Genomic DNA, 26,797 nt, shown 5'->3' on the forward strand with positions numbered 1-26,797 from the left:
TATATATTTGACATTGGTAGATATACCAAATTTTTAGATCAAATTTGCAAACTAAATGACGTGTCAGCAATAGGAAGTAAGCATTTCAATCAACACTTAAATAATAATTCAATCTCAACAATCATGTTTATGGTTTACAAAATTTTAAAATTTGGTTTAAAAAGTTAGTATCCCTAACATTACCCTTTACTGTTACATGTCCACGCCTTGAAATACGACAGAGGCGCTCACAATAATGTCATGTGTATATTCCCCATGTATAACCTAATTTATATAGATTTATATGTGTAACGTACCTGGAACTTGAGCAGACATTGTTGTATGATCGACAAGAACCCCTTGGAGACTTCAGATTCATCTTCTTCTGAAAGCTTGATCATGACTTTCGCGGCAACCAAGGTAGTAACGATTTCCCGTATTTCTGGGTTTATCTTTTCCAATTCTTGAATAATAACTTTCAGGATCCCTTTAAGTTTGTCAAGTGCACGAGCCCTATCGAGCATGGTGGTGATAATGATTCTAAGAATGGCGGCTGTCACCGAAACGAGAATATCGGCTGTCGCGGACAATATTGTGTCTGCTGTTAAACCGAGCCAATATCTAACCTGTTGGTATATGGTCCAGCCCATGATCAATGTTCTAGATTATTCTAGTAAGCAAGAGAGATGGCTGGAGCATGCTAAACAATTCTAGCATGTTATTAAGTTGATGGAAGAAGCTAGAGAGTACTAGCTTCCTTGGTTGCAAATGGAAAGATCTAGAAGCCACACTTTTGTGGCTAGTCTAGATCTTTCTATGCTAGAGGTTTGAAGAATACACTAGAAACTAGTAGAATGCCAAACCCTCACCTATAAATATGGGTGTGATGTTGTAGTGAACCAACAAATCAAGAGAAGAGTGAGTAGCAAAGGATCAAGTCCAAAGCTAGAGTTCCACTCCAAGAGTGAGAGTGAGAGTGTTCCACTACACATTGTGTGAGTGAAGTTTAGAGTGATAGAAAGTGTGTGTTATACTTTCTTGTATCCATCAAGCCTTGTCTTTGGCTTGGTAAGACTACTCTTGTTGTATTCATCTTTTTCATATAGTGAAGATTGATCCTTGTTTGGTGGACGTAGGCATAAATTGCCGAACCACATAAATTCTTGGTGTCCATTTTCTACTTTACCTTGTGCATTCTCTATCTTGTAGTACCGACATTCCTAACAAGTGGTATCAGAGCCCGGTTGGCTCGTACTACGAGATGGAAGGAAGTGGCACTATGATCAAACTCACCAACTCCAATTGGGTAACATGGAAGCTAAGGATGGAGGACATTCTCTATTGCAAGGATTTGCATGAGCCAATTGAAGGAGATGCCGCTAAGCCCGAGAGCATGTCCGATGCCGAGTGGAAGAAGATGAATCGCAAGGCTATTGGCACAATTAGACAATGGGTGGATGATAGTGTTTTTCACCATGTGTCTAATGAAACCAATGCTCGCGAGTTTTGGACGAAGCTTGAGTCCTTGTTCGAGAAGAAGACCCCAGCCAAGAAAGTCTTCTTGATCAAAGAGCTCATCAATGTGAAGTACAAGGATGGTTTAAGTGTAGCAGAACACTTGAACAATTTCCAGAATATCATCAACCAGTTGGCTACTATGAAAATGACGATCGAGGACGAGCTACAAGCGCTCTTGTTACTTGGATCCTTGCCAGACAGTTGGGAGACCTTTGTGGTGAGTATAAGTAACTCTGCTTCTAATGGTGTTCTTACTCTTGATAATGTTAAAAATAGCATGCTCAATGAAGAAACAAGGAGAAAGACTTCTGGCACAGATAGCAGCCAAGTATTTGTCACAGAGAACCGCGGAAGAAGCAAGAGTAGAGGGCCTAGAGGTCATGGCAGGAGTCCTAGCCGATCCAAGTCAAGGTTCAGGGGTGCATGCCACCATTGTGGCAAAGAAGGCCATATGAAGAAAAATTGTCGAGTTTGGAAGAGAGAGCAAAGGGAAGGAAACAATCAGAAGAAAGATGATACTGGCAATACCACCGCTGTCATATGTGGTGATGTACCAGAAATATTGTCTGTTGGTGAATGTCTGCATATGGGCAACTCTGACAGAGACATTGAATGGATCTTTGATAATGGAGCTTCCTTCCATGCTACGTCCAAACGGGAGTTCTTCAGTACATACAAAGAAGGTGACTTTGGCATAGTGAAGATGGGGAATGAAAGCTATTCCAAAATTCTTGGAATTGGTGATATCTGCTTAAGAACTAATCTCGGCTGCCAATTGATGTTGAAAGATGTGAGACATATTCCTGATATACGTCTCAATCTGATATCCATCGGTACCCTTGATCGACAAGGATATTATCACCATATTGGCGAAGGAAAATTGAAGCTTACTAAAGGCTTAATGGTGGTAGCAAGAGCACGACTTTGTTGTACGTTGTACCGATCAAATGCCAAGGTTTTGAAAGGTGAGTTGAATGCTGTGGAAGACTCATCTCTAGACTTGTGGCATAAGAGGCTAGGCCACATGAGCGAGAAAGGCCTACAAGTTTTGGCAAAGAAGTCTCATATTCCCTTTGCCAAAGGTACGTCGTTAAACTCTTGTGAGCATTGTTTATTCGGAAAACAAAGAAGAGTTAGTTTTTCTGTTCCATCTACAAAGAAAGGAAACTTGTTAGATCTTGTTTATTCAGATGTGTGTGGTCCCATGGAAGTCGAGTCACTTGGAAGAAATAAATATTTTGTTACTTATATTGATGATGCTTCACGAAGGGTGTGGGTGTATTTGTTGAAATCCAAAGACCAGGTGTTTCAGACATTCCAGGAGTTCCATGCCATGGTGGAGAGGGAAATTGGGAAACCTCTTAAGTGTCTTCGTAGCGACAACGGCGGCGAGTACACATCTCACCAGTTTAGAGAGTATTGTGTAAAACATGGCATACGTCATGAGAAGACAGTTCCTGGAACTCCACAACATAACGGTGTTGCTGAAAGAATGAACCGAACCATCATGGAGAAAGTCAGGTGTATGTTGAGGACTGCAAAGTTATCTAAGCAGTTCTGGGGTGAAGCTGTAAGGACAGCCTGCTATTTGATCAACCGATCTCCATCAGTACCATTAGGTCTTGATGTTCCAGAGAGAGTATGGACTGGTAATGATGTGTCTTACTCTCATCTGAAGGTGTTTGGTTGCAAAGCTTTTGTGCATGTGCCCAAAGAGCAGAGATCGAAGTTAGACTACAAAGCTACACCGTGCATCTTTCTTGGTTATGGCGGTGAAGATTTTGGTTACAGATTATGGGACCCATACCAGAAGAAGTTTATCCGAAGTAGAGACGTGGTCTTTTATGAAGATCAAACAATTGGGGATTCGGATAAAGAGGCACAACCAGATGGCGCAGTCAGAGGAGTTGATCCATTAGCTTCAGATGAAGAAAGTCACGATGACATCCCTGAAGCAACTGCCAATGAAGTGCCTGCAGAATCAGATAATGCTGATCAAGAGGAGCCTGATCAAGATGTGCCAGACCATGAGATTGCTGATCAGGTGGAGCCTAGTCAAGAAGAGCAGATTCAAGGAGAACCCAATCAGGGGGAGCCTCCAGCCCTACAAGAGAATGAAGATCAGGTCAGAAGATCCATCAGAAGTCGAAGACCGTCTACCAAGTATTCTTCATCAGAGTATATCATGTTGACTAATTATGGAGAGCCTGAAACATATGAGGAGGCCAGAGCTCATAACGACAGTGACAAATGGATGAAGGCAATGGAGTCGGAGATGGATTCCTTATCAAAGAATGATACCTATGAGCTGGTGGAGCTTCCAAATGGCAGAAAAGCATTGAAAAACAAGTGGGTGTTCAAATTGAAAAATGACGACAACATGACAAGGTACAAGGCTCGTTTGGTTGTCAAAGGTTTTGGTCAAAAGAAAGGAGTTGACTTCGATGAGATTTTCTCACCGGTGGTGAAGATGACTTCCATTCGAGTTATCCTTGGTATGGCAGCAAGTATGGATCTTGAGCTCGAGCAGTTAGATGTTAAAACTGCATTTCTCCACGGCAATTTAGAAGAGGAGATATACATGGAGCAACCCAAAGGCTTTGAAGTCAAAGGTAAAGAAAATTTGGTGTGCAAGCTCAAGAAAAGCTTATATGGTCTTAAGCAGGCTCCGAGACAGTGGAATAAGAAGTTCAACTCATTCATGGTGAGTAATGGGTACAAGAGAACTCATGCTGACTCTTGTGTCTATATCAAACAATTTTCTGGAGGTAAATTCATCATCTTATTGCTTTATGTTGATGACATGTTGATTGTCGGACAAGATACCTCTATGATTAAAAAGCTCAAAGAAGAGTTATCTAAGTCCTTTGACATGAAGGACTTAGGGCCAGCCAAGCAGATTTTGGGCATGGATATAATTCGTGACAGAAAATCCAAAAAGTTGTGGCTGTCACAAGAAAAGTATGTTGAACGGGTGCTTGAAAGGTTCAACATGAAAGCAGCCAAATCGGTAAGCTCACCTTTAGCCAATCATATCAAGTTGAGCAAAGAGTCGTGTCCAAAAACATATGAAGAAAAGGAGAAAATGGCAGTTGTTCCCTACTCTTCAGCAGTAGGAAGTATCATGTATGCAATGGTGTGCACACGGCCAGATATTGCTCATGCAGTAGGTGTGGTGAGCAGGTTTCTCTCTAATCCAGGGAAGGACCACTGGGAAGCCGTTAAGTGGATTCTCAGATATTTGAAGGGGACTTCTAAGATGTGCTTGTGCTTTGGCGGTTCCAAACCAATCTTGGAAGGATTTACAGATGCTGACATGGGAGGTGACCTGGATGGTAGAAAATCTACGTCTGGGTACTTGTTTACTTTTGCAGGGGGAGCCGTGTCTTGGCAATCCAAGTTACAAAAGTGCATTGCTTTGTCCACAACCGAGGCTGAATACATAGCCGCTACAGAAGCATGCAAGGAGTTGTTGTGGCTGAAGCAGTTTCTCCAAGAGTTGGGTTTGAAGCAAAGTGATTATGGCGTTTATTGTGATAGTCAGAGTGCTCTGGATTTGAGCAAGAACACTACATATCATTCACGCACTAAGCACATTGATATTCGTTATCACTGGATTAGAGACGCTATCGAGAACAAGTTGCTACAGCTGAAGAAGATTCATACCGATAATAATTCTTCAGACATGTTGACAAAGGTAGTCACAAAATCAAAGTTGGAATTTTGCATTAAGGCTGCTGGGATGAACTCCAGGTAACTTGGAGTCATGATCGGAATTCCTCCCTCATGGACTGGAGGGGGAGATTGTTGGTATATGGTCCAGCCCATGATCAATGTTCTAGATTATTCTAGTAAGCAAGAGAGATGGCTGGAGCATGCTAGACAATTCTAGCATGTTATTAAGTTGATGGAAGAAGCTAGAGAGTACTAGCTTCCTTGGTTGCAAATGGAAAGATCTAGAAGCCACACTTTTGTGGCTAGTCTAGATCTTTCTATGCTAGAGGTTTGAAGAATACACTAGAAACTAGTAGAATGCCAAACCCTCACCTATAAATATGGGTGTGATGTTGTAGTGAACCAACAAATCAAGAGAAGAGTGAGTAGCAAAGGATCAAGTCCAAAGCTAGAGTTCCACTCCAAGAGTGAGAGTGAGAGTGTTCCACTACACATTGTGTGAGTGAAGTTTAGAGTGATAGAAAGTGTGTGTTATACTTTCTTGTATCCATCAAGCCTTGTCTTTGGCTTGGTAAGACTACTCTTGTTGTATTCATCTTTTTCATATAGTGAAGATTGATCCTTGTTTGGTGGACGTAGGCATAAATTGCCGAACCACATAAATTCTTGGTGTCCATTTTCTACTTTACCTTGTGCATTCTCTATCTTGTAGTACCGACATTCCTAACATAACCAGCCGTGCCACAGAATTAAACTTTGTTGTTGGTGGCACGGCTGATGATACGGAGGAGTCTCCTTCAAACTCATCAGCAAGTGGGTGGATAACGTGAACCCAGTCACTGAATGAATCCTCCGTGTCCAATAATGCTTCTTTGCCGTCACCACTCACATGATCTGCATGGCCGTTGCGCTCCTTCAAGTCCAGTTTTCCAAGAATTCCAGTAGAAGCAGCCAAATGCTTCAAATAAGATGCATAAGTTTCTTCAGGACGCAAATTATTTATCACAGCCACCTCTTCCTTTAGAGATTCTGCAATCTCTTGTAATAGATATTCTAATTTTTGGAGCACACTTTTATTTATTTCCATCCTGCGCGCTTCGTTCCGTGCGACAGGCAAATTAAGGAGGGAGAGAGGAAGAAAAAAGATAGACGAGAGATGAGAAGAGGATCGATATATATAAGAAGATTAATTGAAAGAAGTGAACAAGTTGAATTGTAGAGTTTGGTTTTTGATCGAGTAGTAGGGTTAGTATGGGATTAAGACACCTAATGGCAATAGAATTCTTGTTTAAATGGATTGGGTTAAGTTGATTTGGGTTAGTTAGAATGTGGGCACTGGGCATGCAAGTCCTCAACTCAGATGGAGTTAATTTTGTTTGATAAAGTCGAACTAAACGTAGGTGGGTTTGGGCCAACCCAATTAGACGCGGGTGGGTTTGGACCAACTCAAACCCAAGTTGCTCGAATTAACAAGATTTTCCTATCGCTTTTACTCAAGTGGTTACTGCGGCATTTGTGTGCGTGTGGAATTTAACACATTGTGTGGAAGACTTGGTTGCCTTTCAATTTTCAAAGGGGATGAAAATTAGAAAATTGCACTAAATTTCACGTATTAAAATACAAGCCATGCCAGTGCAGCTTTTAAGTTTTTAAGTTTTAACAAACCATTGTCAGGGCGCCAGAGCAAGTTTTAGGGAAAAAACTTAAAAGCAACGCACATAATAATGATGATGATAATAATAATAATAATTGAACAAGACTTGCTTGGCTCTGGCGAGAGTGTGAAGGTTCGACGTTTAGCTTTACCTCTGCGCGCTTTAGAATTAAGGATTTGAGGGAAGAAGTGGTGATGGCGTCGTGCATAATCCATCAGTATCAGCAAGCTGCAAGCTGATTACACATGAGTGCTAACTAAAGTTGGGGAATGATAACATGAAATGACTTTCCAGACTGTATTTTATTGCATGATCAAATACTAGTACATGCAGTTTAGAGACTCTGATTCGTAACTCAATTGAGCAAAACGAAGACATACCATTGCTATTACAAGACTGATTCATCATAACCCCAATATATATGCTTGCCGGATTTATCTATTGCTATTACAAGACCAAGTTCTTCATAATGCTGGACACTGACAGCACCGTAACGCTCCTTTTGTAAATAATAAATAATTGATCTTGAAGGACCGCAAACCTTTATTTGTGACTTACCCGCATAATACTAAATAATAAATAACAAAAGTAATAACATTTCTTTTGTAAATAATAAATAATTGATCTTGGTCTAAAGCCATTGAGAATTACTTTTGTTATATTAGTATCATTCGTATCATGTATAAGTCATTGACTACTTATTGTGTGAAATTTTTTTACTGTTACCATTTTGTTTTTGTGATAATGTTGAAAAATGTTGAACAATTTAACATAGGGCTCTTCAAGAAAGCCCATTTCAAACAAAAACACTTTTGATGGCCCAAAAGAAATGAAAAAAAATTGAAGCACGACATACCATGCCAAATAAAGGTTCACGGTCTTTCAAGAGCTATTATAAGTACGACACACCATACCAAATATTTAGAAATATGCCAGGCAGCTAAGTTACTTATAATAGCTCTTGAACGACCATGAATCTTTCATTTTTTTGGGCCATCAAAATTGCTTTTGTTTGAAATGGGCTTTTTGAAGGGCCCTAAGCTAAGTTGTTCAACGTTTTTCAACACTATCATGAAAACAAAATGATGGTAACAGTCAATATTTTTCACATGATGAGTAGTCAATAACAAAAGTAGTCAATAAAAAAAGTACGATAAGTAGTCAATAACAAAACTGATTGTCAATGACTTTTACATGATAAAGATATGCATGATACTCACACTTCTTTTAAAACTTGTGAATGTTATATATAAGAAAATAAATGAAACTACAGTACAGTAGGGATTTACCAAAAACACTGTAATTCTAGGTTATAAACAATCCACTGTGTTCAACTACTTGAAGAAAATGAAGAAGACAATTAGGGATGGATAGTTGTGAACAACATGGTGCATATAACCCAGGAAGAAGTTTCTCAAATTGAGATACTGAAAGTTGTTGTAGCCAAGGTATGCTTGCAAGTGAAAGACTCCATCAACATTTATAGTCGGTTCGTCGGAACAGTTTTACAAAAAATGGACCAAAAAGATGTGGCGCAACTCATCAAGAGCTTGATTGTTGAATTCAAGATTTTTACCCCAGAAGCAAGCAATAAGTTTCTTGATTTGGAACCAGCATCTCTCCCATTTTATGCATATAGGTCCATAATGTAACCTCAAGAACCTTATTGCCTGCTTCTAGGTTAAAAATCTTGAATTCCACAATCAAGCTGTTGATGAGTTGCGCCACATCTTTTTGGTCCATTTTTTGTAAAATTGTTCCGACTAACCGACCAGAAATGTTGATGGAGTCTTTCACTTGCAAGCATACCTTGGCTACAAGAACTTTCAATATCTCAATTTGAGGAACTTATTTCTGGGTTATCTGCACCATGTCGTTCACAACTATCCATCCCTGATTGTCTTCTTCATTTTCTTCAAGTAGTTGAACTCTTCAAGGACTTTTTTCTTCCAATTCTTGAAACATGACTTCAAATTTTGATATGGTTTCCCAGTCTTCCTTGTTTTCCATTTCCGACGTAGGGAAAGAGAGAGAGTTTGGAGAGACCAACTGATGTTCTTTAATACAGTGGATTGTTTATAACTTGTTTTCAAAAGGAATTATAGTGTTTTTGGTAAATCCCTACAGGAGTTGTAGTTTTATTTATTTTCTTATTTATATTTAACATTCACAAGTTTTAAAAGCAAATGTGAGTATTATGCGTATCTTATCATGTAAAAGTCATTGACAATCACTTTTATTATTGACTACTTATCATACTTTTGTTATTGACTATTTATCATGTGAAAAATATTGACCGTTACCATTTTTTTTGTTTGTGATGGTGTTAAAAAATGTTGAACAGCTTAACTTAGGACCGTTCAAAAAGCCCATTCGAACAAAGGCACTTTTGATGGCCAAAAAGTTGAAGAAAGACATAAGTACGCCACACACTAAAGAGGAAATTCTGGGCAGGAAGGTGCTACTGTTGTTATTGCAACTTGTCCTTGTGTTTGATGAATGAATAAAAAGAAAGAAGCTTGTGCCTCCATTGCAGTGCAAATCCAGAGCAACACAACAACATTTGACATGAAAAGAAAAGTTCGAGACTATGTAGGGTATATTAGTACTTTCACATCAACTTTTGGTTATAATTATCATAAATTTAAAAAAGTGACTATAATTCTATACGGAGTCCAAACTTTGGTTATTTATCCAAATTTCCCTAAAAATTGCTACTTTTACTGATTGTTTTATCTGGTTCAGCTCTTCCATTTTTTACCTGTGCATTTATGCTTAATTGGAGCTGAATTAGTAATGTTTAAGCTTTTTAGTAATTTTTTTGGTGTGAAGGTTTCAACTTCTAGCAAGCAAGTGAAAACAGAACCAGTTAAAATTTCACTCAAAGATTGCTTGGCATGCAGGTAAATCATCTTTCGTACACATGCTTACTGGGTCTCTTATTTTGTGATGCTACGAAGTTCAAGTTTTAATCTTTTATTTAAATTTCGTTTTTCTTTCGAATTGGTGTGTCGACTTGCTGTTTTGCCCACGTTTTACTATCAATATATGCGTGCAATGATATTTACCATATCACAATTTCCACAGAAAATTAATTGCGTGCATAGAATTGGTGTATTGATCTGTTGTGCAAAGCTAGGTACTGTAAAGATAGAATAGCCGACTTAAACTTTCTGAACTACCAGCTAGATAACCGAGTTAGGATTCATATGACCCCCTGCAAAAGGGATAATATCTATGGTTTTGGGTTCTTTGCAGTGGTTGTGTAACATCAGCTGAGACAGTTATGCTGGAGAAGCAAAGTTTGGATGAGTTTCTTCTTAATCTTGACAAAGGAAAATCTGTCACTGTCTCCCTATCTCCCCAATCAAGAGCGTCCCTTGCCGTTTATTTTGGAATTTCACCACTTCAGGTTAGCTAGAATATTTCAACTTGTTTCTAATAGAATCCCAGTAACTGCTCAGTATTGATGTATTCAATAAGATAGTCGAGCACACTTTTGTCATTGGATTTAACATCGGAAGTTAATTTCAATTTTCCAGGTCTCTAGGAAACTCACAACTTTTTTTAAGTCCTTGGGTGTAAAGGCTGTATTTGACACAAGTTGCAGTCGAGATTTAACACTTGTTGAATATTGTAACGAGTTCATCACAAGGTACAAACAAAGGCGGTCATCTGATGGTGAAAGGTGTCAATCTTTGTTGCCCATGATTTCATCAGCATGTCCAGGTGTAAATATCTTAGCCTATAATAGTTTGGTACTAATTTGCAGCAGGGTTTTTATTTGGTTAAATATAATAGTTCGGTACTTATTTGCAGCAGGGTTTAACATTTTGGTTTTTTTATTAAAGAAATTTGGAAAATTATTTTTATGATGCACTATAAAATAGCTACGTTTATTGCAGGTTGGATATGCTATGCTGAAAAACAACTTGGATCCTATGTTCTGCCTTATATTTCATCAAGGAAGAGTCCCCAGCAAACAATTGGAGTTATTGTTAAAACTCATGTATGCCAAAAAATGGGTCTAAGGTATGTTTTGTGTCCTTTGTTTCTTTTTCTGGCCGATAATTGTGATGTGCATAATTTCTGCGGTGCACTTATCGCTTGATAAGTATTCATAACAATTCTAATCATTGCTGTTCGATAATGTGTATGTATGATTTATGAAATTTCGGTTGTTGGCATAGCCTGCTTTGTAGGACCATTCTATATCAGTGATGAAACTCTTGTGTGTAATTACTTGTTATGCATGTCAAAATATTTTTGTTCCTCCCTCTTTTTTTTCCCCAAGATTATTGTAAACCATTTGATAGCACATCTATTGGAAGACGTACATCATATTTTTCTTAGAAACTTATCGAGTACAATGGAAATTGACAATTTTCTGCAAGATCCTAGCATATGTTAGCACCATTTTCTGTTAACCTTTATGACATACCCAATGTTCTTGGATCATAGGCAGACTTGTTCAGACACCTCTGATTATTCTTCTGCCTTGGGCTTATTTAGTGTTGAAAATTTTAGGTATATAACTTTCTGTGGGTGAAGTTGAACGATTATACTGAACTATTTACATATCCCTGAATGATTTCACTTGACAGGACAGCTGATGTTTACCATGTAATTGTGATGCCTTGTTATGATAAAATGCTTGAGGCTTCACGTGATGACTTCGTTTTTGAAGTTGATCAATCTGAAAATAATGAGAATGAAGGTCTAAGGGTTACAGAGGTAGACTCGGTGTTGACATCCGGGGAAGTTTTAGAACTGATACAGGTGAGAAATACTTATTACCATCTCTGCTTTAGTGGTTACAACTTGAGATTTCCAAATAGTGCTGACTTGATATCCACTCTTTGTTTTCTTTCTTCGTTTTGGTGGTTGCAGTTGAAAGGAGCAGATTTCAAAGGCTTAGAAGAGTCCCCTCTAGATAACATGTAAGAGCTGTAAAAGTTTCAATAAAGGCTCCTCCTATCTGCTTTGATTATTCTAAGAAATATGTTGTTCTGCCAGGCTGACAAATTTTAATGAAGGGAGTCTTTTTGGTGTCCATGGAAGCTTAGGGGGTTATGAGGAGACAATATTCAGCTATGCTGCTGAAGTGCTCTTTGGAAGAGAAGTCAAGGGCCCTATTGATTTCAATTCAGTTAAAAAATTCAGACTTCCAGGAACTGACTTTGGAAGCAAGTCAAGTTTTTCTTTTAGTTCTGCTCACACATTTGTAGCGTAGCTTTTTTGTAATTGTAACTCAAGCTTCGTCAATTTTGCATCCGTATAGTATTTGTAGTGGTATAATTGGAAAATCTAGGGGCTAATTCCTTGTATTAGCATTTTCTGTTCATTTTTATGTAGAGTATTGATGGCCTCTCGTTTAGGTGGATGGGAAGACTATTGAAATATGCACTGTGTTATGGCTTCCGGAACCTGCAAAGCGTTGTCAGGAAAATAAAAATTGGTAAAATGTGATTATCATTTTCTAGAGATCATGGCTTGCCCTTCCAGTATTTTTTTGGTGGTTGGAAATTTTTCTACTTGCTAACCCTTCAAATAGATATGTGTTTTAATACGTTGACTATCCATTACGTAGATTTGGGATTTTGGAAGTAATACTAACTGGAACTAAACAGGTTGCTTAAATGGTGGAGGACAGATTAAGCCACAGCCTGAACAATCCGGAAAGGAGTTGATTCAGTTATTACAAGCAGCTTATATGGAAAACTTAAGAGTTGGACTTATCGTCAGTTATTTTGTTATTTTATCGTTGGCCTGGGAATAGTGATTTTTTTTTGGCTTTGAAATGCTAATCCTTTAATATTATACAGGTCTTGGTAGCTGATCCTTTTGGAAATCCTTTGGTGCAAAACTTATGCGACGAGTGGCTCGAGCATCCTGGATAGAGAAAGCTAAGCGACTCTTTCATACAGAGTACCACCCTATCGTGAAATGCCTAACTTCTCAATTGCACAATTGGTAAATGCCACCTTCCGAACGCCAGTTTCCTCAACAATGGCGACCATCCAGTGACGGTTCATTTGAGTACCGTTGCTCGTCATCTTCTGGGAGTCGTCAAATTTTTTATGTAGAGAGCTAATATTTTGTTCACAGTTTTTTCCTAACTAATGTGTATAGGAAACATACCTTAATAGAAAAAAATCAATTGCATGCGGTTGTAAGAAACCATATAATTCTTTTATTTTGATTTCAGTACAAATATATCTTGCTTTCCATTGTATATCCATTTTTTATCGGCGCTCACTTGGCTTGGTAAATAATTTCTGCAATACTTGTCTTTTTGCACTCATGTTCTCCTTCTCTTTCTGCATACCCTTGTTTGTTTTTTTATTTATTTTGTTTAATTCAAAGGTTTAAATAAACATGAGTATGCAAAAGAGAAAATCAGCGTGTGGAATCACTTTTGTGAGTTTCTTCCCCGATTTTGATATCATGTAATCAATTGTATGTATGAGCGTGCCAAATGTTGGATAGTGGCTAAATTAGTGGCCAACTTGGCATCCACTTTCGGCTATTAAACAAAACAAAAGAATGAAAGACAAAATGATGAGGGAACATCATGATGAGGAGCATAGATTTAAAAATCGATGATATCGGCAATATTATCGTTTTTTTCATATAACGATATTCCGTGAGTATTTTTTAATTATCGTTAATATATCGCGATAATATCGATATTATCGCGATATTATATATAATATTGCGAGATGAACCTAAAAATATTTGAAAATTTCTAAAAAGTCTCAAACATGCACATAAAGGGATTCGAACCTCTCCCATCTAACTCCTTCAGCAACTTGACCACTATACCACTTACGTTTTTGTGAAAACATGCTAAACTATTTATATATATCGTTTTGTTTTTAATTCTTTTTGCAAGAAACAAATTTGCACATATTCCAAATTTTTTGTGGTATTATATTTTAAATTGTGTCAATTAATTACTTAGTCAATGGCATGTGGTTTTTAATTTTTCTATGTTTTATTTGGTCACTTACATGTATGGTTGGAAAAAATTCCCGAAAATCCCAAACCAAACCGAAAAAGTCCCAAACCAAAACCATCCCGAAAAATACCGAAATTTTCGATATGGGATTGGTTTCCAAATCCCATTTGTTTGGTAATCCTAAAATCCCGAAAAATACCGAAGTATTCGGTTTCCTATTGACTTTTGGGTTTCGGTTCTTGAAAGCCATTGCCATGGTTGCTAACTACTCTTCACAATACACTTACTCTACACATAGTGATGATGAAGATAGTGAAAATTTTGAACCTCATAGGAACTCTATGTGGTACTTAGTCACTCATGTATCTTACCATGCAATGTATAAAGTGTAAAATATTGTACTAATTCATTATATATAAATGATTATGGTGTGTTTAAACTTCTTTCATTAATTATTATATATTTTCTACACTCACAATGTTTGCCAGCTCGCTATATAATCAACTTAAATCAGTTAAATCCATCATGCAATGCATTTCCTTCCAATTTTTTGTGATAAACTAATAGATAATTGACTAAATAAACATCCTGCAAAGTTTCAATAAAAATTTCCAAGTTTTTCTTACAATTTCCGTGGTTTCCATGTAATTTTTATCGATATCAATATTATCCCGATATTTCCATCGATATTTCCGTGTTTTCGGACTACCGATATTTCCGATATTACCGATATTTTCTTCCTTGATGAGGAGGCATCATGATTATGTTTCCTTGCTTTGTGGCTTTTTCAAAGCCATAGTTATTGGTTTTCTTCGGATGGAAAATAAGAGAGAAGTGAGAGCTCATTTTTCTGCAGAGAGCAGGGAGAGTTGCAGAGAGCCCAAAAGGAAGAAGAAGCTGATGCTTCATTTGGTTAGTAATCATCCACCAAAGTAATTGTTGTTGTAATAGCTTTGAGCTATATGTATAGAAAAAAAATTATTCATTATATTTCTTTCTCTATTTGTTTCTGTGGTGTGTGAGAGCTATTGGGTGTATTGAGTTATTTGGGTTGTGAGATTGCCAACACTTTGTAAACTCCCAATTGGTTGATAGTGGATTATTGGGTGAGCTCCTACTGCTCCGAGGACGTACTCCAGTTACACTGACTGTTGAGGAACCTCGTTAAAATCTTGGTGTCTTTTATATTTTTGTTCTTGCATTTCATTTGATAAATTTCCTGTGAGTTAGCTTGAGTTGGTTCCATTTGGTTTGGTGCTATCCTAGCACAATACCAAATACATCAAAATCGAAGCTCAAATAATGTTGATATACGATGCATGAAGAATAATACGCAAATATGCACTACGCAACCGTAGAAGTATAGTTAGCAGTATTCATAATACAGTAAGTCATCTAACAGTAATACTACGGTTACTAATACTGGAGGAAGTATAAGTTGGTTCACAGATGAAGAGAAGTATCTACATCAGAGCCAGAATTAGGATCCAAGTCTTCAAATTTGTTTGAACAGGTTTTTAACGAGGTGGTGTCTGTAAAAGTTGGCCATAAATTGATCAAAAGCAGCGTCTCAGTCTTCCTATGCGGACGGTCCACGTGCTTGCTCTGCAATGTCGGCCACAGGGACAGAGAACCTCCGGATGCTGACGTCCCGCGACCATGGACAATATGATCAAAGTGGAAAAACAACTTTGACCTTGCCTGCTGATTTTGCATGGTGGGATTTCTATCCATCGCCGTGAACTGCTTTGGTTCGGAGTCAGTGGAGAGAGCTAGCATTCTCGATGTCTCTCTCTCCTCTCTGATTGCCTTCACTCTCTGCAGCTCTCTAAACCTTTCTTGCAGTAGAGCTATGGAGGAATGAACGACAGTCGTTTCGTGGCTTTCCCTATCCATTTGATCAGAAAAGAGTTAAACTTTAGATTCAGAATTAGGGTTGTGGGAAGTGGCCTCTCAGCTTTTGTGTGTGTGTGTGTGTGTGTGTGTGTATGTATATATAGGATTTGAGGATCGTTACAGGCATGATGCATGTATGTTTTATAAGATTGCGTGCTTCAGTTAAGTAATCTAATGAGTGGATTAAGTTGATGAGGTGAAATTTTAAAGTGATTTGAGTAATTTAGGAATGAGATTCGCAGCCAAGCAGCAAAGTCCAAAAAGAAAAGGAATTTCGTTTGTGTACTTTAACTAGTGTATGTCGGGGGAGAGGCAAAGGATAAAGCAGAAAAGGGTATGGAGAAAATTCCAATGAGAGTGAGACATAGAAACAAGCACATGGAAGGGAGGTGTTTGGAGGAATAATAGGTTGGATGATGGCCTGTCAACTGAAGGACCTTTTTAGGTTTAGCTTTTGAAGATGATGGAACTTTTTTATTGTTTTGGTGGCTCTTTGTTCTTTCTTTACATAATCAAATTCCTTGTACTATATATGTTAGGGAACATTTGGGATTTGAGTCCTTCCTTGTAGATAACTCACAGTTTGATATGTACACATAAATTATTTTTTTTGGTTTTAACAAGTTACATTATATTATGTCAAACTTTAATTTGCAGTTGAAGAGAAATCACCATGTTCATATGAAAAACCACACAGTATTTATATATATTTTATTTATACAGAGACAAACGTACCAACATTCTTCTCTCGATATATGTTATGTGTTGGAGTATTTGGAATGGAATGCCATGCAGAAACGAAAGCTGCGGCTGCTAAAAGGAGGTGGACTGGATTGGATTGGATGATTCTTTTATGCAGCACAAGGGGTCCCCTAGCTGGCTCGCTCTATTGTTTATTTTCAAATTTCGAAGCCCCAAACTCCAAGTCTCCAAAGATCGAAAGATGATGAAAAATAAACATTAATTAATCTAGACAAGGCGTGCAATTAAAGTTTCTATACTCTATACTTATCCATTTGCATTGTGTTTGGGTAAATGCACATGCAAATAAGAAAGGTTGCAAGCAAATGTGTGACTCGGAATAAACTTAAATAAGAACCCAACTGAGGATCATAATTTTTTTCTGTTTAAAAACAAATATAATGATCATAACTAAGGATGTCAATTTAATTCCAGTTTAGATGGCTGCAATTGTTATTGTTGGTGTAAAGGTTTACTCGATACAAGCCAAGTAGGATGTAAAGAGAATCTCATATTAGAGAAATACAATAATGTAATGTTTAAATATAAGTGGTTCACTCCTAATTGCACCAATTTTTTTTAAGATAAAACTGTACATCTAAAGTTCATTTTGCTTTGATGCCACCCCCACCCAACCTGAGGTAATGGGTCTTCGGCATTTTAATTATTGAAGAAAATTTGGCAATTGCAAATGAAACAAAAAGTTCAGAAGAAAAAAAAACAAAAAACAGAGGGGATATTATTTTCTTTCTGATGATAGATAGCCTTTGATATATAACTAGATCGAATGATCTCAATTCTCAAGTAGAAACTTCCTTATGCATTTCGGGTTCGAAACTTTTTTTTATTTATAATTTTGTAATAAGTTTTGAATCCTTTTCCTCTTCACTTAATAATAATAACTTTTTTTTAAGTATAGTTGGATCGAATGTGTTCATATACGCCATTACCAAGTGCTATGTGATATTTAAGGCATGCCAAGTGCATATATACGTAGTCACATTAGTCTTGTGATGGACAGGCTAGCTTCACTTCCATTCCATGGGTGATGTTAAATTTGGTATTACACCGAATAATGAACAGAATTTACTGTGCATGAATGCATTGTTAACACACTTGACACCAAGATAATTGTTATATTCTAACCCGTATCAGGCCATGCTAATGGGATTTATTGTGATTATCTTTCATCTTCTTCATCTCTCTTGCTGTGATCCTCCATTGCGGTTCGTCTTGAGTAAGAAAATGGTCTATTGAAACACCCTTCTCTCCCCAATCACACAGGTACGCTGTTCACAAGTTCTTTTTACCTAAAGCTCAGGTTTATTAGAGCTAATGAACCTACATCATATGTATACTATATACTATAGTGTTATAGCCCCAGGTTTATTGAACGTATGACACATGTTGATTAGCAGAGACTTACACCAGATATTGCTTATACCAGCAAGACCGGTTTATTAAACCAATGGACGTACAACGCAGGTTTATTAAAACCAATCAAGCCTCGGATAATATCGTCCCAATGGCATGATTACATCAGAACAAGTATGAGCTCGTTTACTACAGATGAAGGGAAGTATCCACATCACTGACATCAGAGTTACAATCGGAATCTTCGAATTGATTCGAACAACTAGTAGTAGTACTGTCTAACGAATTAGGGTTTTCTGCTGTGACTGAGGGCAATAAGTTGGTCAACAGCGGGGTCTCATTGATGCTCCTAGATATGTAGTAATCCTCCTCAAGCTTACTCATTAATAATGGCCACAAGAACGGACAAACTCTGCCGGATGGTGATGATGACCGATGATCGTCATGTGGAAGGGCAAGATGATGATGATCAGGGTGGTGGTGGTGGAAGAACAACCTTGCCCTTGCCTGCTCGTAATGCATGCTGGTGGGATTGCTATCGACCATCATCAACTGCTTATTATGCTTTGGTTCAGCTAGCATTCTCGATCTATCTCTCTCCTCCCTCATTGCCTTCACTCTCTGCATCTCTCTAAACCTTTTCTGCAATAGAGCAATGGAGGAGGAATGAATGGTGCCTTTGGCATCATGGCTTTCTCTCTCCATTATTTTCACTGTTAGAAAGTGTATAGGAGCTAGGCTTCTTGTTCATCTATATATAGGACAGTGACAATATATATGTATCTATAAATCTGCTTCATATCAGTTATAAGTAGTTTTTTATTAATAAGTGAAGTGATGATTGGGGTCGAGTCGTTCGATGAAATTCTGAGTGATCTGGAAAGAAATGAGAATCGGCGGAGAAGCTGCGAAGTCCAAAAGGAAAATGGTCGTGTGACCAAATCTAAGGGAGTTAGTTTGTCTGTGGGTTTATTTTATTAGTGTATGTGGAAAGAGACAGATAGGCATCTGCATTGCTAAAGAAAAGGGGGTTTGGAGAAAAGTCCAAGGGAAAATGTTAAAACTAGCAAATGGAAGGGTGTGTTTGGAGGAATAATTTGCTTTTCCTTTGTTCTTTTGTTCAATGATTCACTCCTGCCCTCTGTTGGGAAGAATGTAGGGGCGGTGTGAACAATAATGCATGACAGAGACAAATACACCGACGTATATAACATTTCTCTCTCTATATATGTATCAAAATATATATGAGGATGTATATATGTTTTGTTTTGGAGTCTTTGGAATGGAATGGCACGCAGAAAAGAGAAAGCTGCGGATACAAGAGGAAGTAGTGGATTATTAATTGGACGCTTCTTTATATTTTGCAGCAGCACAACTGCATAAGAAGAAATTGATCATTAATCAGAATTGAAATTACTTCGATTCATGACTTCCTCTCACATTATTTGAAATTGATTAAAGCATGGGAAATCATAAATCATAACAAGTCTAATACCGTTTGAAGGGCCAAGTGTTTTTCCCAAATAAGCAACTTCTCGTGTATCAATAATTTAATGAGTAAACTGTCGATTTGCCCCCTGAACTATCACCCAACTTTCGATTTGCCCCCTGAACTTTTTAATTGGAAAATTAAGGACTTAAACTAATTTTTTTGGCCAATTTCCCCCCTACCGTTAGTTTTTCATAAATTTCATCCAAATTAACGTTAACTCTTATCATGTGCAAACCACGTAACTCTCATTTGTGGACAAAAGCGTCATTTCACTAGACATTCAGACAGAAAAGCTATAGAATCACACATATTTGCATAGGTTTATATTTTAGAAATCTAAGGTTTTCAATTATTTTAAAGAATGAAGTGACCGAACTACCCACACATGTTGTGCATATGCTTCCATTTAACAGAAATTTGGATGGAATGAATGAAAAATTAACAGCAGGGGGCAAATCGGCCAAAAAAATTAGTTTAAGTCCTTAATTTTCCAATTAAAAAGTTCAGGGGGCAAATCGAAAGTTGGGTGATAGTTCAGAGGGCAAATCGACAGTTTACTCATAATTTAATTGAAATTTCTAAATTAACTAGTTAGTTGTATGAAGTCGAGAATAATATTAGTGATGTTAATTGTGGATCATGGTGTGTCTAAAAATGTTTATCACCCATCTCTGTTGCTTCTTCACCTTTTCATTTTGTTCACCAAAAATTGAAAAAGAAAAATATATCAAACAATTCCTTTGCCTTGGGCTTTTTATGACGAGGGGGAGAGCAAATGATAGCAGCTCCAATATCAGAAAAGTCCATCATTAATCATAACGTCTTGTTGTTTTTGGTTCCTTGTAGATTAGTGAATTTTAATTTTTGTAATTTTATAGAAATTAGAGAACCGTCTCTAATCTCTATGGTGACATCATCCCGTGGTTGGGACGAATTCCAGACCTGTATTTCACATAGTATGTCTTGAGTTCGATTCATGACGCTAGTAAATCGCTTGATGGTGTACAGGGAGAGGCTAAAATTCCTCTGTGAGTCTTCTCGGCTCCCGGAAGGTGGAATGCCGTGATGAAGCAACCAACTAGTCCTTTTTTAAAAAACAAAAACAAAAACCTCTATGGTGACTGAAGAAGGTCTAGGTCTCCAGGGGTTAACTCGGGAATTAGAGGTCTAAGGACTCTCTAACCTCTCAGTTACAAGATCAAAGGATGAAAAGGAAGGGTGCTTCGTTTTCAATATTTTAAACCTTGCAAATACTAATAAGCCTCCAAAACCAGAGTATAATTCATCAACAAAAACAACTGCATGTACAAGAGCCTGGCTAGCTCTCAATTTTATTGCAAATTCAAAGGAGACTAGTTTTTTAGTTACACGCAACTGGTTGGTTTTGGACTCTTGGTGGTTCCTACTCACAGAGCTGCCCGGCCTACCACCTACTGGCGACGGTGGTCTTGTTTTTGTTGCCACCGTACAAGCGGAAGAGATTGAAAGCAGAAACACAAGAGAGCAGGACTGTGCTTAGACTGACTAATAAAGCGCTGGCAATTCCCTCCCCAACTTGGTTGCAGAACTTGTCATACATATTGCATATCTTCATCCATTGCAGCTCTGGCTGCCCCAACTTGGCCAACACCGCCGACTGTGTGGCAGCTCCTACTGCTGCCACACACACATATGCCATCACCTACGTACACACAAAAAATCTTGACACATTTTTTTACACATTAATTTAGTACCAAATTCTGATTAATTAAGAGGAGGTAAGGATTTTCTGCTGACTCTGACTGTCTATTATAATTGCAAGGTTAATGCACAATCACAAACTAGGTATAGTATAGCACATATATCTTTGTCGGAAATGACACTAATGAAGGTATCCCAAATCAATCACGAGAGAATATTGTCTTGAAATACCGCCATAAGGGCATCTGGCCATTGAAGAGAAGTTCTTCACCTTCCACAAGAGTAGGTATAAATTACTCCAAGTCAATGGCTAACTGAATGCACTTAAGGATGCGAAAACTACCAATAAATAATAATAATCAGTAGTACTAATCAAAAGGAGCTACTTAAATAGATAACACTAGTGACACGTCAGCTTAAGTGAGCTGATGTGTTGTCTTAAGATAGTTTAAGTGGTGTAAATATAGGTTTGCTTTATGTAATGAGCTATATATACTATCCTGAAGGGATAAGGTCTGTAATGTTCATTCTTCACATAAAAAAGAAAATCAGTCTTCCTCTCTTAGCTTTTATCTTCAAGCTTTCTCTGTTACATTCATGGTGGTTTATGGTTTCGATCACTACTTATTTGTATATAAAAAAAGGAACTACGTACTAATTAAGAATTTCATTGATTCAGTTAATCAATTATGTTTACCTGATCCCCAGAGAAAATGATCCAAGCGATGGGCTTGCTGAAGAGCACATTGCCCCTAACCATGCTCACAACACAACGCACCACTTGCACCAAAGAGTAGGCAGAAACTATCCCATTCGCCACCACCAAAAACCTACATTACAAAACGATTTAGGTAAATTAAATCGACTCAAATAGCTACGAAAAGGAAGAAAATTGTCAAATAGGGTGGTGAATTTCGCACTCCACTGCTTAGTTCTGGTGGTCAAGTTGAATAAGAAAATCAAAAAACAAAAATAAGAGGTGGGCGGAAATTATTTTCCTCTCCAACATAATATGACCATTTGCGAGAAAGAGAATAGGAGGAAGGTTTGAGATGTACGTACACAAGAGCTTTCATGTCTGTAAATTTAGCTTTCTTCTGGACGGTGAAGATCTCTTTGACCTGAGTATCAGTTCCCACAAGAGCAGCAGCAACAACTCCTAGACCGCAGATCAAGCACCTCAAAACCAACTCTGCCACCCTCAACCTCCTATCATTCACTTTTAAATTGGTGCTGTGATACACCGGAACATTTCCAGGACTCACACCAACAGCTAAGTAGCTCATTCTTCTTCCCCAAAAATTTACACTGCTAACAGCCTAAAGGTGCTTTGGGAAGAATCACTTAAAACAGAGCAAGAAGAAGAAAGACTCAAACCCACATAACACCTCACTCGGACCCAGAAAATATGAACTATCATATCATCACGCGCCCACCTAACATCAACTTCCCACTACAGTGGTGATATATAGGAAGGCTTCTATTTTTTGTATTAATATTATTTATGTGCAACCTTTTTCTTTTATAAATTCCAAATATTTTGTGATTGGGGGTCTTTGCTGCCAGCATGCAAAGCCCGCCAAGTGGGGAAAGGGGCCTGCCAAGTGCCAAGTGGTGAAAGACTAGTAGACCTAGGAATAAAGGGCACCTCACCATCCACTTAATTACGGACATAATGGAGCCTTGGTTTTAGTTGTGTGACGTGTTATTAAATTCACGTGAGAGTGTGGGTATAATAATAAGAACTTTAACGAAAAGTTTTCGGTACTGTTCATTTTAACGAAAAATCACATTTTTATATTAAAAATCAATCATGGTACTATTCACTTTACCTTTTATTTTGTCCTTATTATTAAAACTCAAAGTTTTCAAGCTTTTTTCATTAATTTTTCTTATAATATATCCCAAAAAACTCGTCTAATTCGTAAGAAAGATTACACAAAGACCTTTAGTTGTGTTATTGAGCAATAAACGAGGTGGATTATGGATTAATCTATGTTTCTTTCTTGAAATGTGGCCGGTGATATGGATTTTGTGATGATACTGGAATGGAGAAGGCTTGAGAGTTGGAGAGATCAGGGATGGAGTGGTTGTTGACATGACCTTCTAGGGCTCTGGCAAAAGCCAGCCACACATATATGTCTGAAAGTGACGAAGCACCCCATCTTCTTTTAATGCCACGCTAAGAAGAAGAAGAAGAAGAAGAGGCTAAGATGATCATGTTGTTTCATTGTTCAACGTGTTCAATCGGCTAGCTAGCTTTCACGCATTTAGATGAAAGAAATATTTTATGGTCCTATGGACGCGACTAACTTCACGTGAATTGGCACTAGCTACACATCACTGTGTCAGTTTTAAGAACGTTGCTCTACCTATAAACATGGCTCACAACCCATGTGTCTGGGTCCCCAACTTGATATTAATGAGTTACACTGCTCCGATATCAAGCAACGCAACACGGGAGGGAGGAGAAAAACTTATCTTCAATAGTAATGGCGGAGTCAAAAGCTTAGCCTAGGAGGAGCCAAATTGTCTCAATCTGAAACGCTTTCTTGATCTTACAAAAATTATTTTGCCATGTGGTGAGCAATTGATTGACATCGTTTGGGTCTGGTATGGTGTCGTCCTCATCATCATCTTCCTTAAACCTAAATCCCAAGCCTCCCTGACTTTCTTCACTCCCTCCACTAATCCCCGTACCAAAGTCCTCCACAAAGTTCATGAGCAACAAATTGTTTGAACTTTATAGGAGCCACCAACCTTAAATCAAACCCGATGAAAGAAATTAAAGTAAAAACGTCGGATTAGGGTCCGTCGTATTCAATAGGCAATATCCAAATCTAAAGAGAAACACGTGGGGTTACTGGTAGGAGGGAGAAAGACAAAAGGAGGGAGGGAGTGGGGATCTTTATGGAGCAAAAAATAATCAAGAAAATTATGGAGGTGACACGTAGACTTTTGAATGAAAATGACAAAATTACCCTCAAGGCACATCGGGATTCCCACACTCATGCAACGGTTAATAACAGCTCAATCAAAGAAGAGTCAAAGGTGATAAAAATGGTATTGATTCAAATCCCTCTCATCGCTCCTCATCAAATCCTTATTCAAAATGTAACTCCCAATTTTTCTATTTAATTTAGGATTAATTGCCATGTTAATTGCAAGATATTATTTCACATAATATCTTGCAATTATTCACACAATTTCACTATATATGGCCGGCCACTATTCCCCAAATAGGAATGGCCACTCCCCTATAAATAGCTCTATTCTCCTACTAAAAAACTAAGTCATTTGCTACCCACATTCTTCTTAGAATTCTAACATTGGTAACAAAGATTCTTTGATCAAAGCTCCCCCATTCATCGTGGGAGCGTGATGCTTTTAACCTTAATCTTATGTGTTATTATTTTACAGATAAATTTTTACCAAAGGAGAAGACAGCGAAAATTTGCATCCACAATCTTTACGTGGTTTGACATACAAGACCTAGAATTTACCACATTGGAAGGCCACAAATAGGTTGACCTTTATTTATTTATTTATAATCTTTTTGTGAAGAAATGGTTATACGTCACTTTGCTGAAACCGGCCCAAATATTTGCTGTGATTCGCAAACCAGATACTGGGGTCTTTATACCTAAGATAAAAATACTTGGGTCTACTCTCTGAATCCAAAGCCTACTAACTAGTTTAAGCATAGCCCATACAAAATTTGCTAAGAGTCAATGCATCGATCACAACACTGTTTGGAAAAATAATCTGAGGCACCTCTCATTGAACAGAAACTAAAATTTTCATTGGATCTGTATGTATGTGATACCACATGCAAATCTTAACAACTTTTACCCCAAATCTTCACACGCTTTCCTCAAGGAAGATACTCAAACTTGCACGAATTATGACCTGCAATCAAAGGAGAAAAAAGAAAGAATTATGGTATCTGTTAAATAGCAAACAAACTAATGAATAATGACTCATCAAAAGATTGATCCGAGCACAGGGTTAGGCCAATTGCTCACAGCAATGTGTTTGTCCTATTGCATCTTAATTCGAATGTTCCTCCCCATAAATTAGAATAGTTTGAAATAAAGTATTGTCGATTTAAGCAACTGAAATGAGTGCATGCTAATTAAGAGAGTTTGGAGCTCAAAGATGAAATTAGGTATGATTATTACTTGGATCAAGGGCAGTGACCAATGCAGCAGAATTGAAGTAGCAAGTTCCTCCTTGCTTCTTAAATCTTTGGTAGTAATTGTTGAAGACATAAGAGGCGTGGTCCTGCATGGTATTAGGTAAGTAGCAGTCTTGGTTTTCTTGTATCTTGCTGCAGTCGGCACCTCCCACTTCACAAGCCCACTTCATCGCCATTTGCAGATCCTCATCTGGTGTCTGCTCATCTGCTATGCACCATTCCGGATCTAGCTGCCCATCTAATTTCATTTCACAATAAATCAATTTGATTACTACTTAATTGTCAATTATTAATAGTAAACAACCAGAATTAGGATAGATGACATGTTCATCTTATATGCCAATGATATTTTCTCAACCTGTCTTGTCTTTCTTAAAGAAAAAGTTTCTCCAATATATATGAAACTACTTCTTAAGGGAATCGCACTCCACTGTTCACGATAATATTACTGAACCAAATTGACAATATGTAGCCAGAATATTTCGACATTCATATAGACATCGATATTATGTTTCAACACAATATCGATAATAATTAAAGTTTATAATATGAATGACATATCGAGTATCTCGCTATATGAACAGCGAAACGAGATCTACCTTATGAAATTTCTCATACACACACATTCATGCAAGGCCAACATAAGAAAAACTTTAACAGATAATGATGAGGTTAGCTGAATATTACCAGATCTTTGTGGAGTTAGAGACAAAAATAACAGAGCTAGCAGAACATAAAGGAAAATAGAAGACATGATTATTCAACGGAAGCTGTTCTGTTCCAAGAGCTTTTAAGTCCACACTTGTAACTGGGATTTCAAAGATCTCCACCGACAACCAGACAGCCCAGCACTATCTATATTTATGGAGAAACTTTGACACAACAATATTCTCATCTTTTAAAAAAGTTGAAGTAACATGCTATATACGTTCCTTCTCCACGAAATAAGGGATCAATCTAAGCTAAGTGTTACTTTCTCTACAATTCGTAATAAGCCCTCATCTTTTAGTTTTGAGTCGTATGCTAATTTAATCTAAACCACGACGAGAAGAATTTTAACATACGTGCAGTGCAGAAGGGGTCATATTACTTTGACAAACCCGCTCAAGCCTTTAATTCTGAGAAATTTAAGTAACACAAAACAAAAACTGAAAAAGAAGAAAATAATTGAAGGTGCGATCGATATGATGCTAGCGACTTAGTATCAGAGTAGTTTCTACAGAACTAGCGACTTGTTCTTACAGTAGTAGCTATAGTAGTAGCGACATCCCCTTGAGAAGATGGGATGAGGGACACCGATCGTATCATTTTCTATTTGTTTATTTTCTTTTTTCATTGATTTTTTCTTTCTTCATGCGTTACCTTATTTAGATTCTAATACCTTAACATTTAGGCTGCATTTGTTGCACCGGACTGTCTCAGACTGGACTAGCTTCAGGGACTAAGTTGGACTGGCTTAGACTAGACTAAGCTGGACTAGCATAGTGAAGCGTTTGGTGCAGTGTCGGACTAAGAAGCAGGATAATGAAAACAGTAATGTCACCAGTTTGGTGTTTTCTCAGACTAGGACTACATTATTGTTCTATTGTAATTGCTTTTTTATTAAAGATATTATTAAAATTAATAAT

General features: G+C 37.6%; 2 protein-coding genes and 1 pseudogene across 3 annotated transcripts; 1 reads left to right on the forward strand and 2 right to left on the reverse strand.

The window, feature by feature from the left end:
• The first annotated feature begins 8,212 nt into the window (after positions 1-8,212).
• Positions 8,213-12,968, forward strand: LOC103446905 (protein NAR1-like; annotated as a pseudogene).
• Positions 12,969-17,859: 4,891 nt separating this feature from the next.
• Positions 17,860-22,470, reverse strand: LOC103446803 (CASP-like protein 2B1). Of its 2 annotated transcripts, none has more exons than XM_029087680.2 (3): positions 22,034-22,440; positions 21,669-21,801; positions 17,860-18,498 (listed from the first exon to the last, which is right to left on the reverse strand). In XM_029087680.2, exons 1-3 carry the CDS (start codon positions 22,255-22,257, stop codon positions 17,989-17,991), a joined length of 867 nt encoding a protein of 288 aa, XP_028943513.2. In that variant the 5' UTR covers positions 22,258-22,440; the 3' UTR covers positions 17,860-17,988. The 2 variants fall into 2 exon arrangements, with proteins under 2 accessions (XP_028943513.2, XP_008384165.3); XM_008385943.4 differs by lacking the exon at positions 17,860-18,498 and adding an exon at positions 20,518-20,972 and having other exon boundaries at positions 22,034-22,470.
• Positions 22,471-24,722: 2,252 nt separating this feature from the next.
• On the reverse strand, positions 24,723-26,060 carry LOC103446804 (PLASMODESMATA CALLOSE-BINDING PROTEIN 5-like). The gene is made up of 3 exons (XM_008385945.4): positions 25,857-26,060; positions 25,153-25,407; positions 24,723-24,880 (listed from the first exon to the last, which is right to left on the reverse strand). Exons 1-3 carry the CDS (start codon positions 25,921-25,923, stop codon positions 24,846-24,848), a joined length of 357 nt encoding a protein of 118 aa, XP_008384167.1. The 5' UTR covers positions 25,924-26,060; the 3' UTR covers positions 24,723-24,845.
• Between the last annotated feature and the right edge of the window lie 737 nt (positions 26,061-26,797).

Source organism: Malus domestica, chromosome 10 (assembly GCF_042453785.1).
Source record: "Malus domestica chromosome 10, GDT2T_hap1".
In the NCBI taxonomy this organism is placed as follows: Eukaryota; Viridiplantae; Streptophyta; class Magnoliopsida; order Rosales; family Rosaceae; genus Malus; species Malus domestica.

Bases quoted from the DNA above. Each gene is read 5' to 3' on its own strand.
- LOC103446804 (XM_008385945.4), bottom strand. From the start codon at position 25,923: ATGTCTTCTATTTTCCTTTATGTTCTGCTAGCTCTGTTATTTTTGTCT. The intron at 25,408-25,856 runs GTAATATTCAGC...AAATGAAATTAG, and splicing joins TCTAACTCCACAAAGATCTG to ATGGGCAGCTAGATCCGGAA. The intron at 24,881-25,152 runs GTAATAATCATA...CTTTGATTGCAG, and splicing joins GGTCACTGCCCTTGATCCAA to GTCATAATTCGTGCAAGTTT.
- LOC103446803 (XM_029087680.2), bottom strand. From the start codon at position 22,257: ATGAGCTACTTAGCTGTTGGTGTGAGTCCTGGAAATGTTCCGGTGTAT. The intron at 21,802-22,033 runs GTACGTACATCT...TTTGTAATGTAG, and splicing joins ACAGACATGAAAGCTCTTGT to GTTTTTGGTGGTGGCGAATG. The intron at 18,499-21,668 runs GTAAACATAATT...AAAATAATGGAG, and splicing joins TCATTTTCTCTGGGGATCAG to AGAGAAAGCCATGATGCCAA.